At 43.3% G+C, this 19,112-nt stretch overlaps 1 protein-coding gene across 1 annotated transcript in view; it reads right to left on the bottom strand.

Annotated features, from left to right (window-relative positions):
• Window positions 1-19,112, bottom strand: part of LOC137645504 (huntingtin-like) — a 330,048-nt gene that overhangs the window by 14,427 nt on the left and 296,509 nt on the right. Inside the window, 2 exon segments of the mRNA XM_068378310.1 lie at window positions 5,012-5,193; window positions 12,671-12,877. Of these exon segments, the coding sequence (XP_068234411.1) occupies window positions 5,012-5,193; window positions 12,671-12,877 (389 nt within the window).

Consider the following 19,112-nt stretch of genomic DNA (forward strand, 5'->3'; position numbering starts at 1 on the left):
CTCGTTACTAGTGAAAAGTCTAGACCTGTTGACCAGGTGAGGAGGTCCCTTGCGATCTCGTACCATGTCAGAGAGTAGGTCCCTCCTTGCTTGGAGATGTACTTCAAAGCCGTGTGTTGTCCAAGTTCACCTCCACCACTTTGCCTTGAAGGAGAGACCTGAAGCTTTTCCAGGTCAGACGTACTGCCAGTAGCTTCTTGCAGTTGAAATGCATTGTCCTTTGACTCGAGTTCCATAATCCCGAGCATTCCCTACCGTCTAATGTCGCACCCCAGCCTACGTCCGATGCGTCCGAGAAGAGAACGTGGTTGGGAGACTGAACAGTCAGGGGAAGACCCTTTCTAAGGTTGAAAAAGTCCTTTCACCAAGTCAGACCAGACTTTATCTTTCCGGAAACCGGGATCGAGACTGCTTCTAGCGTCTTGTCCTTTTTCCAGTGAAAAGCTAGATGGTATAGAAGAGGACGGAGGTGTAGTCTTCCTAGTGACACAAATTGAACCACGGATGACAGTGTCCTTACCAGACTCATCCACAGCCTGACAGGGCAGCGTTCCTTCTTCAGCATCTTCTGGATGGATAGCAGGGCTGGGGGTTGATCGTCTTGTTCAGCAACGTCCTCATCAGAGGGTTCCTCATCCGAAACTGATGAGGAAACGGCAACGGAGTGGGCAACGTCTGACTCGCTGAATCCGGTCGCACTGGTGGATGCGTGACGGAGCCGGACGCAATATCATGGTACTGCTGCACAGTCTGTGAACTGTCAACCATGGGGACGCGAGGAAGTACAGCGTCAACCCGAAACTGTCTAGACTGTCTGGGTTGTGCAGTCAACACCGTACCGGGTTGCTGAGGTTGACGCACTGCGTCACAACAAGTCACCTCTGCTGGTTGTTGAACGTCCTCCTAGTGACACACTGAACGTCAACAACCACCTCCGAGCGTCGCTTAACGTCAACGTGCGACTGGCAACCCACACTGGGTCACATCGGTGGAGGAACCACCTCAACTGGCGGACGCGAGTAAGATACCTCAGCGTCAACAGGGCGCACAACCAACCGGTAGGAAGGTTGTTGGCCAGAAGGTTCTTCTCCGTATTAAGTCCTCTATCAAGGACACAAGCTTGGACTGCATGTCTTGCAGCAAAGCCCATTAGGGACTACGGGAGCAGGTGTGGCAACAGACGGGGTTAGCGACTGAAGCGGAGCCATTTACCATCCCTGGAAGCCTTGTTATGTGTGACATAATAGTACAGCAAAACTTCAAAGGCTCGACAAAAGTTGAGAAGTTGACCTGTAAACAACTGGAGCGTCTCCTGGCTATGCGCCTGGCCGAGTCTACCAGAATTGAGAAGTCTACCTGGGCAGAGGCATGAACTCCCAAGCTGAGAACTTCTCTCGTGTCCTATCAGACTCTCGCTCTATAAGCCAGATAAAAAGAAGGGAAATCAAAAGGCTGTATCCCTAAAACTCCTCCTGGTGCAAAAACCAGTCGCCTAGCCGACGTAACGCTCTCTAGGAGAGCGAGAGAGCACTAGCTTAACAACAACGGCTTCGAAGTAGCTAGGCCTAGTGTAAGTTCTGACGTGAGGCGAACGAGGAGCAGCAGTTACAAGAGGACATACAGCACTGGTGCATAAGTAGCAGACCAGAAGGCAACGTTATGTAACTGCTTGACAGTCTGTGAGCTGGCAACAACCAAAGCTGTGTGGGGAAGCCTCAACTCCTGACTGACTAGTCTGCTGCGGGCGAGTGGCGGTAACCACAGTGGGTTGCGGAGGCTGACGCACCGTGTCAAAACACGACAGCTTAACTCCACCCTCCTGTAGTTGTGGTAGCACACGCACGTCAACGGAGTGCTCCGTGCGTCTGTGGGAGTCAGCATGCGTCTGGCAGGGTCGACTGCGCATGGGTGGAGGAGCTCTCACAGCCAGAGTGTGGGAGCAGGCAGCCGCAGCGTCTGCTGGGCGCACAACCGTGGCAGGTTGTAGGCAAACGGGTGCATCGTCAACCTTCTCCGCAGTCGGAGTGTGGGAGCAGGCAGCCTCAGCGTGAGCTGGGCGCACAACCGTGGCAGGTTGTAGGCTAACGGGTGCAGCGTTAACCTTCTCCGCACGAAACTCCTGCATAACCGCAGCTAACTGAGTCTGCATAGACTGCAGTAAAGACCACTTAGGGTCTACAAAAGCGGCAACAGACGGAGCTACTGTCCGTTGTGACTGAGGGTCTAAAACAGCGGGTGCGGCAACAGACGGAGTCACTGCCTGTTGCGGTACCACCTTGCCTCTCTTGGGAGGTGTGCAGTCGTCGGATGACTGCAGCGAGTCCGAACTGACCCAGTGGCTACACCTGGGCCGTTGGACTTGCGCGGAAGGGACCGACTTGCACTTAATAAGCTGCGAGACCTTGGTCCAAGGTTTCTTACGAGAAACCTCTTCCGCAGACGAGAAGTAAATGGGCTCTCTCGTCTTTGTGTGGGTGGGGCGATCTTGGGTAGATACGCCCGAAACCACGGAGGGAAAAACGTCTGTTCGTTGATCAAAGCCTGACGAACCCATAAGTCGTTCGACATTACTTCTCCCCTGGGCTTGGGAGCTTGCAAGAGGTCCCGGACTAGGTGAACGACAGGCACGAACAGACGAACCCTCGGACGCAACACTATAACACTTTGCGCATATCACTTTATCACTTTGATTTTCTGTTTTGCACTTAATTCACTGAAATCGAAACTTTTACTGATTTCTACCTGAAACACGCAATCCTACCCTTCATTAAAAGGTAGTAATTGCGAAAACAGTCGTATAATGCAACAGAAAACATATATAAAGATAAAGAATTCAGTGGCTGGGAAAGAGACTAAACACTAGATCAAATAAACTACGTTTACAATCTCTCACCGCACATAGCCTGGGAACAAGAATAAAACCCTAGAAACGTTTTACCTTCTTCCCCTACAGCGACTAGGGAGGAGAGTAAAACGAGAACAACGTTACCCGCTTGAACGAAACGTTTTTTTTTTTTTTTTTTCTCCTCTCTCTCCCTCCGTCTCTATCTCTCTCTTTCTCTCTAGATTTCGCACCTGAGAGAAGAGCCCAATTATATATCGTCAAAACATGATATTTGCTAAAGGAAAAAAAAAAAAAAAACTGAAAGGTTTTCCAAATAAAAAGTTCCTTTAATTTAGAATTTAAACCGTTTAAGCTAAGAAAGAATGAACGAAACGTTAGAATCGGTTTACTCTTACTGCAAAGTGAAACCGTGATACACTCTCTCTCTATCGTAACGATAGAGCGCATGTTGAACGTCCTGAACGCCAACAACTGCGTAGACTAAAAACTAAACGTTAGTTCATCTTTGAAAACAGTACGAGACTATCAAAGAAATTCTCTCATAAAACATTAAATTTAAAAAGTTTTAAATTCTTTAAAGGCTAAATACGATATAACGGGCTCAACGTTGATTAACTTCGGTTCCAAGTCAGGACCGCCTACTATCAGGAAAGGTCGCATATAAACAAAACATAAAAATTTATTTTTATATGTTTATAATAAAAGGAAAGTTAATCGAAGAGGCCTAATAAAGGCGGAGAGATATAAAATATAGATCTATAACGTGTTAAGCAAAATTACTAAAAACCTAAACACACTTCCGTCTAAGGGAAGGGTCGGCCATTTAAAAGTGAAAGAGAGTCCATACTCTCTTTGTCACCATAATTAAAACTATCCAAAACGAGTTCAAGTTTTGAAATGAAGATAAAACCCCTGCACAGCGAAAGCTCAAAACTGGAATAGTGTACTTCACCAAATAGTTGTGAAAACAAAACCAGTTAGTAACAGCGTATTTAGTAGGTCTTGCCAGTGGCACGACAGAGAGAAAATTGATTCTGTGTTGACATCGAGTACTTGAGTACCTACTTGACAGATGGCGCTGTTGATGTACACCCCCACCTGTATAGCGATCGCTGGTGTATTCCGCCCGTAGGTTTTTCTGTCGGGCAGCAGAGCTGACAGCTATATGATCATCGGGTAAGTTTAATATTGAAAAAAAATGCTTTTTATAGATTTTTTATAACAAATTGTATTTTTTGTACAAAATTTAATAGCATAGTATTAATACTCTTCATCATCTATTACGTTTTTATACATAAGTTTGCTATTTCTAATACGAGCTCTCATGTCACTTAAATTGTAAGATCAAATTTTCTACAATCTCCCTCGTCTTTTATACATTCAGTTGTTATGAAAGCTCAATTTATTATTGAAGTATTCAGTCAGTGTTATGTTTTTTTAACAAATCTTCTTTAGTGAATACTCTTTGTATTCAGGAGCCAGGTCTCGTACATCAAATAAGCTAATGGTGATCGGTAAAGAAAGATTGCCTACGGCAATGCCCTAAGTAACCCTCCCTCCTATCTCGCCCTCTTTCCACAGTAATATTAGAGACCTGTGGACCTTGTCCCTTGGGATTTTTACTTTTTTTTTTTTATTTGCTTTGTCAGTAAAAGACAAATAATTGATAGATTTATGTATAATGCCAGAGACGTAGAGAAATTATCGTACAAAACCGTACCATAGTAGACTTGCTATCGTACATCGTACAAAAGGGTCAAATTATCGTACGTGTACGATATATATCGTACATATGGCAACACTGATGCTAGCTGACTATGGGTAAGCAATGGCTAGTTAGTGGGAACTGACTTTAGGTAACCAAAAATCTTTTTCTACACATTTGCTGCTTGACAACCCAACAACCCTATCATGAACCAAATTACTTATTAATTATACATTTTCATTATTATTGTTAACAACTTAAAAATCCTTTTCAAAAAATTCATTTCTTAATCGTACAGTCATAAGGGTAAATTCAAAACAGTTGTACAAGATTCCAATAAAAAGGTACTATGAAATGAAGAAAATATTAAAAAGAACACTGACTTGAAAGATTTGTAAAGTAAAGCCCATTATAAATATAAAATACACAAATAAAGATAAAATCAATGGAATTTTCCTTACCCATCATTGTACTTCAGTATATGGTTAGCAGCTAATATGATTAGTGGTGGGCTTTCCTCAGGAGGCCCTTGTAACAAATACAGAAGACCCTGAACAGCGCATGTACGCACACAGACCTGCCCACTCTTCAGACCACTTTCGACAATGTGTGCAACACCTTCACTTAGGGATGAGCTGACCTCCTGCAATAGGGAAATTTGTCTTCTGTAAATTGATAAAAGACAAGTTTATTCAGGTTTAAATAAAAATGTAAAAATAATACTTTAGCATTTTCACTCATTACCTAACTTGTGTATTCATTTGCCATGAAATATTTAAAAATCTGTGGAGCTACACAAGATTATTGCAATGAAGGGATACAAGCCAGAAAAAGCATGGTATATGGTTACAAACAGATGAGATGTACAATATTTAGTGTATTTTATACTGTATAATAATGTATTCAACATTTAAAACACCTGTTATATTTTTAATCACCTTTACTTTTAAGTAGCAGAGAATGTAATAGTTATCAAATATATCTTTACTCCTTAGCACATTTGTTTTGTAAGAAGATGGCCAAGCAAACTTTCATTGCTCAGGAAGACACCCATGCTCCCATTTTTAAGGCAGCCAACAACAGGTTTGGTAAAAGCTTGTACATTATTTGTTTTTCTAATTTTTTCATGAATTTTATTCTTCAAAAGATTTATTAATAGTACAGTAACTATACATATATTATACTGTATATCTATTTTTCTTTAGGTATTCTTTTATTCCTATTCTAATAATTGTTTCTTTTCCTTTGACTCCTCAAAAGCACCTTGATTTTTTGTGTGAATGCAGAAGGTTACCTTAAGTAGCCTGGATTTATTTACAAATCAGCCAACCAACATGTACTCCCGAACTTCAAAGGAACCTATGGCCTGTTTGTCGGACACAAATAAAAGCATGGACAATGAGTGACCTCTTTTTAAATTGGTTCATCCTTCCGTAGATTGAGCTATACAGGTACCAGCTGAACCAAGGGTCAGAGTTTAAGGTACTTCTAACCCTTCACAATGATCCTGGGCATCCATCATTTACCTAGGTACTTAAAGGAAATGGGGAGGTGGTGTTCTTTTCTCCCAACAACATATCACTTATCCCAGCCAATGAACCAGGGAGGCATTAAGAACTTCAAAGTCCATAACAGCAAAAAGGCTAAAGTGGAACTCCAATCAGCCATGGATGACAATCCCAACCAAGAACTCATATAGTACTAGAAGTCTTTCACTATTACCAACTACATCTCTGTGATAGTGGGGTCTTTGCAGACATAAAGCTATAGTTATTAAATATCTGCTCTAAACATTTGTCGCCAAACTGTGTGAGGGGCTTAAGAGTGGTTCAGTCATAACGATGCCTTCAATCAGATGGTTAAGAAGGTTGAGGGATTCACACATATAAGGACAGCCAAAGGCTCCAGAAAGTGGTTAAGGATGACATTTGGAGCTGCTTGGTGAGCTTGAAGCTGAGCTGACCTAGAAGTAAGCTAGGAAGTGGAAGAAAAAGATGATGAAAATGATGAAAAGAAGGAATTGAAAAATATCTCCTAAAATATGGGTGAGTGACCTTAAATTCATTTGTACCACGGATGAAGGTTTTACTCCATAGGTGTACTTGTTTGTAGATTTTCTAATCATTCTATAAAATTTCCCTTGTTTTCCAATGACAAAATATTTACTAAAACTCTTTAAAAGCATCTATATAAACTAAATGTTACTAACCACTTATTTCATACATTCTATCTCTGGCTGATGATTATGAAAGTGTTTGCTACCATTTTGAAAAAACATAATCAAGGATATGAAGAATGGTTGGCTTGACAAAAAAAAAAAATGCTTTGACAGATCATTATTCTGTTTGTATTAAATATGTGCTCTGTAAGATACTTATTTGATAATGCTTGAAGAAATCATTTTTTTTTTCACTTTACTGCAGAATATGGACAGTTTCATAACTTTCAGAATTTGCAGTGCTCTTATATTTCAAGTGACACAAATTTATACAACTTTCAATTCAAGGACAATTTGTAGAACTAAAATTCTTAAATATTCCTATATTCAGTGTACAATATGTCTTCCTGTATTTTCCTAAACAAGCTCATTTATCAAGTGAGTGTTTTGCAAAAAAAATATGCTGATTATGTAAATGATCACCTTTCTGTTATAATTCTTATGAAACCATTTTTTTCTTTTTATTTGAGGTTCTCTGGCACAAATTCTCTCAAATATGAGAAAGCTACAGAGATTAATATACTTTATAATTTTTCAGCACTTTTAGGACAACTGCATTTTTTGTTTCTATGAAAAATAAAAAAACAAGAATCTTGTAAATATGATCATGGATATAATTTCTTAATGAATGAGATCTATCTTTATCTATGGTCATCCATTGATAAATATGAATATTATCTCTGGACTTTTTTTTTCTATTACTTTTTGAAAAATGTATTATTTAATTACTCTGGAAATATAGTCATTTACAGTACTTTCAAATATATATCATACTTTATGCCCCATTACTAATATATTTTTCAATTCCGTGGGGGCATAAAAACAAGAATAGCGCCAACGTTATCCCTGCGTGTCGTAAGAGGCGACTAAAAGGGACGGGACGAGGGGGCTAGGAACCTCCTCTCCTGTATCTACATCCTGTGAGACATCGACAAAGAGATGGAGCTGGGGGGAGAGTGACTGCTCCCCGCACTCTAGTTTTGGGGTGTTTGAATGTGCGTGGATGTAGTACGATAGAGAGTAAAAGATGTGAAATTGGAAGTATGTTTAGGAATAGAAGGATGGATGTATTGATCTTGTGTGAGACGAAGATAAAAGGAAAGGGTGAAGTGATGTTTGGTGAAATGTCTGGTAGAGTGTCTGGGATTGAAAGGGGAAGAGCGAGAGAGGGTGTGGCTTTATTGCTGAGTGAATGGATGACAGGTAAAGTAGTGGAATGGAAGGAGATATCATCTAGGTTAATGTGGGTAAGGGTTAGGTTGGGTAGGGAATGTTGGGCGTTTGTCAGTGCGTATGGGCCAGGTAGTGAGAAAAGTGAAGAAGAGCGGAATGAGTTCTGGAATGAATTAAATAGGTGTGTAGAAGGAATTATGTAGTTGTCATGGGTGACTTAAATGCTAGAGTGGGCGCTGGAGAGGTAGAAGGTGTCATTGGGAACTATGGCGTACCAGGTGAAAATGAGAGTGGTGAGAGACTGGTAGATGTGTGTGTTGAGCAAGAGATGGTGATAAGTAATAGCTTTTTCAAAAAGAAAGATAAAAATAAGTATACATGGGTAAGAGTGGCAAATGGAAGAGTAGTATAAAGGGCATTGATGGATTATGTGTTGATAACTAAAAGAATGTTTGGAAGATTGAAAGACATGCACGTGTTTAGGGGTATGGCTAACGGTATGTCTGATCATTTTTTGGTGGAAGGAAAATTAGTTGTAGCAAAAGAATGGGGGAATAGAGTAGATGGATGTAAAAGGGAGGTAGTGAGGGTTGAAGAGCTAATAAAACCGGGGGTGAAAAGTAAATATCAGGAAAGGTTGAAAATGATATATGACGAAGTGAAAGTAAGAGAAACTGGCAATTTAGAGGAGGAGTGGAAGTTAGTAAAAGAAAATTTTGTTGGGATTGCAAGTGATGTGTGTGGAAAGAAGGTTGTTGGAGGCAGCATGAGGAAGGGCAGTGAATGGTGGAATGAAGGAGTGAAGGTAAAAGTGGAAGAGAAAAAGAGGGTTTTTGAAGAATGGCTGCAGAGTAATAGTATAGAGAAGTATGAAAAATATAAAGAGAAAAATGTGGAAGTAAAGCGCAAGTACGTGAGGCAAAGAGGGCAGCTGACCTGAGGTGGTGTCAGGGATTGGGTCATTCATATGAAGAGAATAAGAAGAAGTTTTGGAAAGAAGTGAAGAGAGTAAGGAAGGCTGGCTCAAGAATTGAAGAGACAGTGAAAGATGGAAATGGAAGGTTGTTAAAAGGAGAGGAGGCAAGGAAAAGATGGGCGGAATATTTTGAAAGTTTACTGAATGTTGAGGATAATAGGGAGGCAGATATAATTGCGGTTGCAGGTGTTGAGGTGCCAGTGATGGAAGATGAGAATGAGAGAGAGATTACGATAGATGAAGTGAGGAGAGCACTAGATGAAACGAGAGTAGGAAAAGCGTCTGGTGTGGATGGTGTGAGAGCTGAGATGTTGAAGGAGGGGGGTGTGACTGTACTTGAATGGTTGGTGAGATTGTTTAATATGTGTTTTGTGTTGTCAATGGTACCAGTAGATTGGGTTTGTGCATGTATTGTACCACTATATAAGGGTAAGGGAGATGTGCATGAGTGTTGTAATTCAAGAGGTATTAGTTTGTTAAGCGTAGTTGGAAAAGTGTATGGTAGAGTAATGATTAATAGGATCAAGGATAAAACAGAGAATGCAATCTTAGAAATACAGGGTGGTTTTAGAAGAGGTAGCGGTTGTATGAATCAGATTTTTACAGTTAGGCAGATATGCGAGAAATATTTAGCAAAAGGTAAGGAGGTGTAAGTTGCGTTTATGAATCTGGAGAAAGCGTATGATAGAATTGATAGGGAAGCAATGTGGAATGTGATGAGGTTATATGGAGTTGGTGGAAGGTTGTTGCAAGCAGTGAAAAGTTTCTACAAAGGTAGTAAAGCATGTGTTAGGATAGGAAATGAAGTGAGTGATTGGTTTCCGGTGAGAGTGGGGCTGAGACAGGGATGTGTGATGTCGCCGTGGTTGTTTAACTTGTATGATGATGGAGTGGTGAGAGAGGTGAATGCTCGAGTGCTTTTACGAGGATTAAAACTGGTAGACGAGAATGACCATGAATGGGAGGTAAATCAGTTTTTGTTTGCGGATGATACTGTACTGGTTGCAGTCACAGAAGAGAAGCTTGGATGATTAGTGACAGAATTTGGAAGGGTGTGTGAGAGAAGGAAGTTGAGAGTTAATGTGGGTAAGAGTAAGGTTATGAGATGTACGAGAAGGGAAGGTGGTGCAAGGTTGAATGTCATGTTGAATGGAGAGTTACTTGAGGAGGTGGATCAGTTTAAGTACTTGGGGTCTGTTGTTGCAGCAAATGGTGGAGTGGAAGCAGATGTACGTCAGAGAGTGAATGAAGGTTGCAAAGTGTTGGGGGCAGTTAAGGGAGTAGTAAAGAATAGAGGGTTGGGCATGAATGTAAAGAGAGTTCTATATGAGAAAATGATTGTACCAACTGTGATGTATGGATTGGAGTTGTGGGGAATGAAAGTGATGGAGAGACAGAAATTGAATGTGTTTGAGATGAAGTGTCTAAGGAGTATGGCTGGTGTATCTCGAGTAGATAGGGTTAGGAACGAAGTGGTGAGGGTGAGAACGGGTGTAAGAAATGAGTTAGCAGTTAGAGTGGATATGAATGTGTTGAGGTGGTTTGGCCATGTTGAGAGAATGGAAAATGGTTGTCTGCTAAAGAAGGTGATGAATGCAAGAGTTGATGGGAGAAGTACGAGAGGAAGGCCAAGGTTTGGGTGGATGGATGGAGTGAAGGAAGCTCTGGGTGATAGGAGGATAGATGTGAGCGAGGCAAGAGAGCGTGCTAGAAATAGGAATGAATGGCGAGCGATTGTGACGCAGTTCCGGTAGGCCCTGCTGCTGCCTCCGATGCCTTAGATGACTGCGGAGGTAGCACCAGTAGGGGATTCAGCATTATGAAGCTTCATCTGTGGTGGATAATGTGGGAGGGTGGGCTGTGACACCCTAGCAGTACCAGCTGAACTCGGTTGAGTCCCTTGTTAGGCTGGGAGGAACATAGAGAGTAGAGATCCCCTTTTTGTTTTTGTTTCTTTGTTGATGTCGGCTACCCCCCAAAATTGGGGGAAGTGCCTTGGTATATGTATGTATGTATGTAAGCTACAACCCTAGTTGGAAAAGCATGATGCTATAAGCCCAAGGACTCCAACAGGGAAAAATAGCCCAGTGAGGAAAGGAAACAAGGAAATAAATTAATTACAAGAGAAGTAATAAAAATCAAAATAAACTATTTTTAGAACAATAACAACATTAAATTTGATCCATCATATATAAAATATAAAAACTTCATAAAAACAAGAGGAAGAGAAGCAAAATAGAATAGAGTGATCGAGTGTACCCTCAAGCAAGAGAACTCTAGCCCAAGACAGTGGAAGACAATAGTACAGAGGCTATGGCACTACCAAGGACTAGAGAATAATGGTTTGATTTAGGAGTGTCCTCCTTGAAGAGCTGCTTACCATAGCTAAAGAGTCTCATACACCCTTGCCCGTAGGAAAGTAACCACTGAACAATTACAGTGCAGTGGTTAACCCCTTGAGCAAAGAAGAATTGTTTGGTAATCTGTGTTGTCAGGTGTATGAGGACAGAAGAGAATGTGAAAAAAATAGGCCAGACTATTCGGTGGATGTTTTGGCAAAGAAAAAATGAGCCATAACCAGAGAGAGGGCTCTAATGTAGTACTCCCTTGCCAGTCAAAGGATCCAATAACTCTCTACCTGTAGTTTCTGGTTCGGAATGTTCTACCGGAATGATCCATTTGGAGCCGGAAAAAAAGATGTAGACTGAAAGAGGTGTGAAACCACAATGTGTATGAATCCAAAGGCCGAAGATGGAGGCACCTCCGGAGGATTTTTCGATGTTTTTTAAATTTTTTATTTAAACTGTCGAGCAATGTAACGATTCACACCCCTTTCCCATAGGTCATCTTGACCTAGAGGAATGCAAATAACAGGTTGAAATTTTTAAAAACTTATTTACCTTGCTATTTTGATGATGAAGTTTACAATGGTTTTAAATAACAGTCAATTATATTTCCAATTATGTATTGGGAAATATGTATATTACTTTTTATTATATAATTGGAAAATAATTCCTGCACTTTTTCTGACAAATATACCATAACAATTATGTTTGATTGTTCTCTCAAGTCCCTTACACACACACACACACACACACACACACACACACACACACACACACACTCTCTCTCTCTCTCTCTCTCTCTCTCTCTCTCTCTCTCTCTCTCCTCTCTCTCTCTCTCTCTCTCTCTCTCTCTCTTCTCTCCTCTCTCTCTCTCTCTCCTCTCCTCGTCTCTCTCTCTCTCTCCTCCTCTCCTGCTCTCTCCTCTCTCTCTCTCCTCTCTCTCTCTCTCTCTCTTCTCTCTCTCTCTCTCTCTCTCTCTCTCTCTCTCTCTCTCTCTCTCTCTCTCTCTTCTCCTCTCTCTCTCTCTCTCTCATCTCTCTCTCTCTCTCTCTCTCTCCTCTCTCTGCTCTCTCTCTCTCTCTCTCTCTCTCTCTCTCTCTCTCTCTCTCTCTCTCTCTCTCTCTCTCTCTCTCTCTCTCTCTCTCTCTCTCTCTCTCTCTCTCTCTCTCTCTCTCTCTCTCTCTCTCTCCAAAAGGAACCTCAAATGTTTCACACAAAAAAAGAAAAAAGAAATAAAAATTCATGTCATTCGCCATTTTAATATTTCTAAAATAAAATTTCTATTGTTTCAATCTTACATCAATTTTGTTTAGGAAATATTTTGATGCATAAAGTTTGTTGTATTTTAGCAGTTACATCATTCAATATATTAGGAAATTCTTATCTACTTGACATACAAAAAACTTACCTGTTTGGCCAACTTTAAAGTTGCTAAGGCTTTACAAGTTGCTAGGATGATGTACTGTTGAGTTATATGGTCTTCAATTGGATGAACAGTGTGCAGAGGTATCAAAGCTTCAAGAACCCAACGGTGATGTGCACTTGAACAAAACAAGTCACATAAACAACTGACTGACTTCACTACTTCAGCAACAACAGATGCACATAAGCCACTCTGTAAAATAAAAAGCTGCTTAGAACTACTGCACACAAATTTTAGTTAACACATAATCTTAATAAGAATGAATTACCCGGTACTTACCTGTAAGTCACGTTGACATCTTCAAATCAGTAGCCTCCTGACCTTATGCTAAAAATGGAATTTTACCCTTCATCACCCAAGTGTTGGTTGTACAGTACTGTATACAGCAAAACTGGTGATACCTGAATTCAGTGATTTTCGTTCAAAAAGTCACTAACTGGCAACTCTCACATTCTTCACATTTTTAATAAGACTAGTTTCCCGGGACGAAGCATTGTGAGACTTTGTTTAATAAATGGTACAGTTCATTAGCATGATTTTAAAGCATTTGAGCAATATTTTTTATCAAAATATCAGCTTGATCAATATCGAAAAATTAGCCAAATAATCTTTAATTATGATAAAAATTAGAAAAAATAAATACTTACTAAGTCTGACTTTTCAGCCACCACAGCTATGTATTCAACGTAAAGAACATATCAGAGATGTAGTTGTGGGTGGGGTCTAACCAGACATAAACTGGCAGTCTCATGGTAGCAAAGCAAGTCATCTGTCAAATATGGTAGAACTACCCTACTGCTACCAGATAACTGTAACTCTAGTTTAAGCTTATTTCACCAGATTCTCTATAAAAAAAATGGATAGAGGCAATTGTCTTGACATCAACGAAACAACTGTTTTAGATGGTTAAACGATACAATGGAGAAAAATGTTATTTTCATTAGTAAAATAAATTTTTGAATATACTTACCCGATAATCATGTAGCTGTCAACTCTGTTGCCGACAGAAATCTACGGTCGGGATACGCCAGCGATCGCTATACAGGTGGGGGTGAACACCACAGCGCCATCTGTGGTCAGGTACTCCAGTACTTCTTGTCAACACCACCTCAATTTTTTCCTCGGTCCACTGGTTCTCTATGGGGAGGAAGGGTGGGTCAATTAAATCATGATTATCGGGTAAGTATATTCAAAAATTTATTTTACTAATGAAAATAACATTTTTCAATATTAATCTTACCCGATAATCATGTAGCTGATTCACACCCAGGGTGGTGGGTGGAGACCAGCATATATGTTAACAAAGAAGCTAAGTATCCCGTATTTTATTTTATTAGTTATTCAAAAATAACATAAAATAAATAAGTACCTGGTAAGGAAGACGACTTGAACCATTACTCTGCCTTTATTAAGTACGTCTTCCTTACTGAGCGTAGCGGTCCTCTTAGGATGCTGAAAGACTCTTAGGTGCTGAAGTATAAAGGGCTGCAACCCATACTAAAGGACCTCATCACAACCTTTAACCTCGGCGCTTCTCAAGAAAGAATTGACCACCCGCCAAATCAACAAGGATGTGGAAGGCTTCTTAGCCGACCGTACAACCCATAAAAAGTATTCAAGAGAAAGGTTAAAAAGGTTATGGGATTATGGGAATGTAGTGGCTGAGCCCCCGCCTACTACTGCATTCGTTGCTACAAATGGTCCCAGGGTGTAGCAGTTCTCGTAAAGAGACTGAAAATCTTTGAGATAGAATGATGCGAACACTGACTTGCTTCTCCAATAGGTTGCATCCATAACACTCTGCAGAGAACGGTTCTGTTTGAGGGCCACTGAAGTAGCCACAGCTCTCACTTCATGTGTCCTTACCTTCAGCAAAGCAAGGTCTTCTTCCTTCAGATGAGAATGTGCTTCCCTAATCAGGAGCCTGAATAGGTAAGAAACTGAGTTCTTAGACCTTGGAAGAGAAGGCTTCTTGATAGCACACCATAAGGCTTCTGATTGTCCTCGTAAAGGTTATGACCTTTTTAGATAGTACCTAAGAGCTCTAACTGGGCAAAGTACTCTCTCCAGTTCGTCCCCCACCAAGTTGGACAGGCTTGGGATCTCGAACGACTTAGGCCAAGGACGTGAAGGAAGCTCGTTTTAGCAAAAAACCGAGCTGCAAGGAACATGTAGCCGTTTCAGATGTGAAAACTATGTTCCTGCTGAAGGCGTGGATCTCACTTACTCTTTTAGCTGTTGTCAAGCACACGAGGAAAAGAGTTTTCAATGTGAGGTCCTTAAAAGAGGCTGATTGGAGAGGTTCAAATCTTGATGACATAAAGAACCTTAGGACCACGTCTAGATTCCAGCCTGGAGTGGACAACCGACGTTCCTTTGAGGTCTTAAAAGACCTAAGGAGGTCCTGTAGATCTTTGTTGGTGGAAAGATCCAAGCCTCTGTGGCGGAAAACCGCTGCCAACATACTTCTGTAACCCTTAATCGTAGGAGCTGAAAGGGATCTTACGTTCCTAGATGTAACAGGAAGTCAGCAATCTGGGTTACAGTGGTACTGGATGAGGAAACTGCATTGGCCTTGTACCAGCTTCGGAAGACTTCCCCTTTAGACTGATAGACTCTGAGAGTGGATGTCCTCCTTGCTCTGGCTGCCTCCTTCGAAAAGCCCCTAGCTCTTGAGAGTCTTTCGAAAGACTGAAGGCAGTCAGACGAAGAGCGTGGAGGTTTGGATGTACCTTCTTTACGTGAGGTAGACGTAGAAGGTCCACTCCTAGAGGAAGAGTCCTGGGAATGTCGACCAGCCATTGCAGTACCTCTATGAACCATTCTCTCGCGGGCCAGAGCGGAGCCAACCAACGTCAGCCGTGTCCCTTTGCGAGAGGCGAACTTCTGAAGTACCCTGTTGACAATCTTGAACGGCGGGAATGCATACAGGTCGAGATGGGACCAATCCAGCAGAAAAGCATCCACGTGAACTGCTGCTGGGTCTGGAATCGGAGAACAATACAACGGGAGCCTCTAGGTTATCGAGGTAGCGAACAGATCTATGGTTGGCTGACCCCACAGGGCCCAAAGTCTGCTGCAAACATTCTTGTGAAGGGTCCACTCTGTGGGGATGACCTGACCCTTCCGGCTAAGGCGATCTGCCATGACATTCATATCGCCCTGAATGAACCTCGTTACCAGCGTGAGCTTTCGATCTTTTAACCAGATGAGGAGGTCCCTTGCGAACTAGAACAACTTCCACGAATGAGTCCCTCCCTGCTTGGAGATGTAAGCCAAGGCTGTGGTGTTGTCAGAGTCCACCTCCACCACCTTGTTAAGCTGGAGGGACTTGAAGTTTATCAAGGCCAGATGAACCGCCAACAGCTCCTTGCAAAAGATGTGAAGTGTCCTTAGCTTCTGATTCCATGTTCCCGAGCATTCCTGTCCGTCCAAAGTCGCACCCCAGCCCGTGTCTGATGCGTCAGAGAAGAGACGGCGGTCGGGTTTCTGAACAGCCAAAGGTAGACTTCCTTGAGAAGAAAGCTGTTCTTTCACCACGTGAGAGTAGACCTCCTCTCTTCGGAAACAGGAACTGAGATCGTCTCTAGCGTCATGTCCTTTATCCAGTGAGCCGCTAGATGATACTGAAGGGGGCGGAGGTGGGGTCTCCCTAACTCGATGAACAGGGCCAGCGATGAAAGTGTCCCTGTTAGACTCATCCACTACCTGACTGAGCATCGGTTCCTTCTCAGCATGCTCTGGATGCAAACTAGGGCTTAGTAGATCTTTGGGGCCGACGGAAAAGCCCGAAAAGCTCGACTCTGAAGATCCATACCCAGGTAGACAATGGTCTGGGATGGGACGAGCTGGGACTCCTCAAAATTGACCAGGAGGCCCAGTTCCTTGGTCAGATCCATAGTCCATCTGAGAATCTCCAGACAGCGACGACTTGTGGGAGCTCTTAAAAGCCAGTCGTCTGACGGAGCCGGACACAAGATCATGGTACTGCTGCACAGTCTGTGAACTGTCAACCATGGGGAAGCGAGGAAGTACAGTGACAACCCGAAGCTGTCTAGACTGTCTGGGTCGTACAGACAACTCCTTATCGGGTTGCTGAGGTTGCCGCACTGCGTCACAACAAGTCACTTCTGCTGGTTGTTGAACGTCTTCCCAGTGACACACTGACTCCGTAAACAAAAAATCCTCTAACAAGGACTAAGCTTGGACTGCATGTCTTGCAACACAGCTCAAGGTCTATGGGAGCAGGTGTGGTAACAGACGGGGTTAGCGACTGAAGTGGAACCATTACCTTCCCTGGAAGCATGTTATGCTTAAATAAAAGTCCATAGGAGGCTACGCAGCTAAAGGCTCCTCTCCAAATGACAGAGTCCTCAAGGGAATATCAGAAGGAGGGAGAATAGCACTTTCTCATCTACAGGAACCATATCCGAGAAAAGCTAAGTTTTCTCAGTGAGGGTTTCACTGGTGCAAAAGCAGCAGACTAGAAGGCAACGTTATGAAACTGCTTGACAGTCTAGTGAGTTGGCAACAACCAAAGATGAGTGACTGAGAAGCATGCGGTAAGGTATGCAGAGCATGCTGTATGCAGAGCATGCTGTATGTAGAGCATGCTGTAAGGTAAGCAGAGCATGTTGCATGGCGTGCGGCTTATGCTGCATGGGATGAGGCTCATGCTGCATGGGATGAGGCTCATGCTGCATGGGATGAGGCTCATGCTGCATGGTATGAGGCTCATGCTGCATGGGATGAGGCTCAAGCTGCAAGGGAAGAGGCTTATGCCGCATGCGTTGAGGAGGATGCCGCATAGTATGAGGCTCCTGCCTCATGGGTTGAGGCGGTTGCCGCATAGCATGAGGCTCCTGCCTCATGGTTTGAGGAGGATGCCGCATAGCATGAGGCTCCTCATAGCATGAGACTCCTGCCTCATGGGTTGAGGAGGATGCCGCATAGCATGAGGCTCCTGCCTCATGGGTTGAGGAGGATGCCGCATAGCATGAGGCTGCCTCATGGGTAGAGGAGGATGTCGCATAGCATGAGGCTCCTGCCTCATGGGTTGAGGAGGATGCCGCATAGCATGAGGCTCCTGCCTCATGGTTTGAGGAGGATGCCGCATAGCATGAGGCTCCTATGAGGTTCCTGCCTCAAGAGTTGCGTCTGCCTCAAATGTTGAGGAGGTAGCTGCGCAGAGAGAGGCTCATGCTGTGAAGAATGCGGTTGCTGCATGCGTTGAGGCGGCTGCCTCATAGCATGAGGTTCCTCAAGAGTTGAGGCTCTTGCCTCAAGAGTTGAGGTTCTTGCCTCAAGAGTGGAGGTGACTGCCGCAAGAGTTGAGGTTGCTGCCTCAAGGATGGTGGAGGTTGCCGCAACGCAAGAGGTTGCTGCATAGTTGCTGGTATCTGGCAACTCCCAATGCGGCAGCTCACGCGTGGAGGTAGGTTGAGGAACCTCAACATCATACGTCTGGCAGGGTGGACTGCGCAGAGGTGGAGTTGAGGTTGCTGCCTCGAGGATGGTGGAGGTTGTCGCACCGCAAGAGGTTGCTGCCTCGAGGATGGAGGAGGTAGTCGCAACGCATGAGGCTCCTACCTCAAGGGTAGAGGAGGTTGCTGCAAAGCATAAGGCTCCTGCCTCAAGTGTTGAGGAGGTTGCCGCGTGGCAAGAGGCTCCTGCCTCAAGGAAAGTGGAGGTTGCTGCACAGAGCTGGTATCTGGCAACTCCCAATGCGGCAGCTCACGCATGGAGGTAGCTTGAGGAACCTCAACATCATACGTCTGGCAGGCTGGACTGTGTAGAGGTGGAGGAGCGCTCGCAGGAGGAGGTGTGTTAACCTTCTCTGCCTGAAACTCCTGCATCAACACCGCAAGCTGAGACTGCATTGTCTGCAGCATAGACCACTAGAGTTTAAGAAAGACAACAACAAACGGAGCTACTGTCCGTTGAGACTGAGGGTCTAAAACAGCTGGTGCGGCAACAGACGGAGCTACTGCCTGTTGCGATACCACCTTGCCTCTCTGGGAGGTGTGCAGTTGTCGTACTGCAGCAAGTCCGAACTGACCCAGTGCTAATGGTACCACCTAGGAGTTGGACTTGCGCGGAAGGGACCGACTTGCACTTAAAAGCTGCAAGATTTGGTCCATGGTTTCTGCGAGAAACCTCTTCCGCAGACGAGGAATAAATGGGCTCTCTCGTCTTTGTGTGGGTGGGGTGATCACGTCGGCTACGTGAGTGGGTACACCCGAAACCACGGAGGGAAACGTCTGTTCGTCGATCAAGGCCTGCTGAACCCATAAGTCCTTCGACATTACTTCTCCCCTGGGCTTGGGAGCTTGTAAGAGGTCCCAGACTAGGCGAACAACTGGCACGAACAGACGAACCCTCGAACGCAACACTGTAACACTTTGCACTTATCACTTTATCACTTTTG

The sequence above is a fragment of the Palaemon carinicauda genome, chromosome 8, assembly GCF_036898095.1.
Source record: "Palaemon carinicauda isolate YSFRI2023 chromosome 8, ASM3689809v2, whole genome shotgun sequence".
Taxonomy (NCBI): domain Eukaryota; kingdom Metazoa; phylum Arthropoda; class Malacostraca; order Decapoda; family Palaemonidae; genus Palaemon; species Palaemon carinicauda.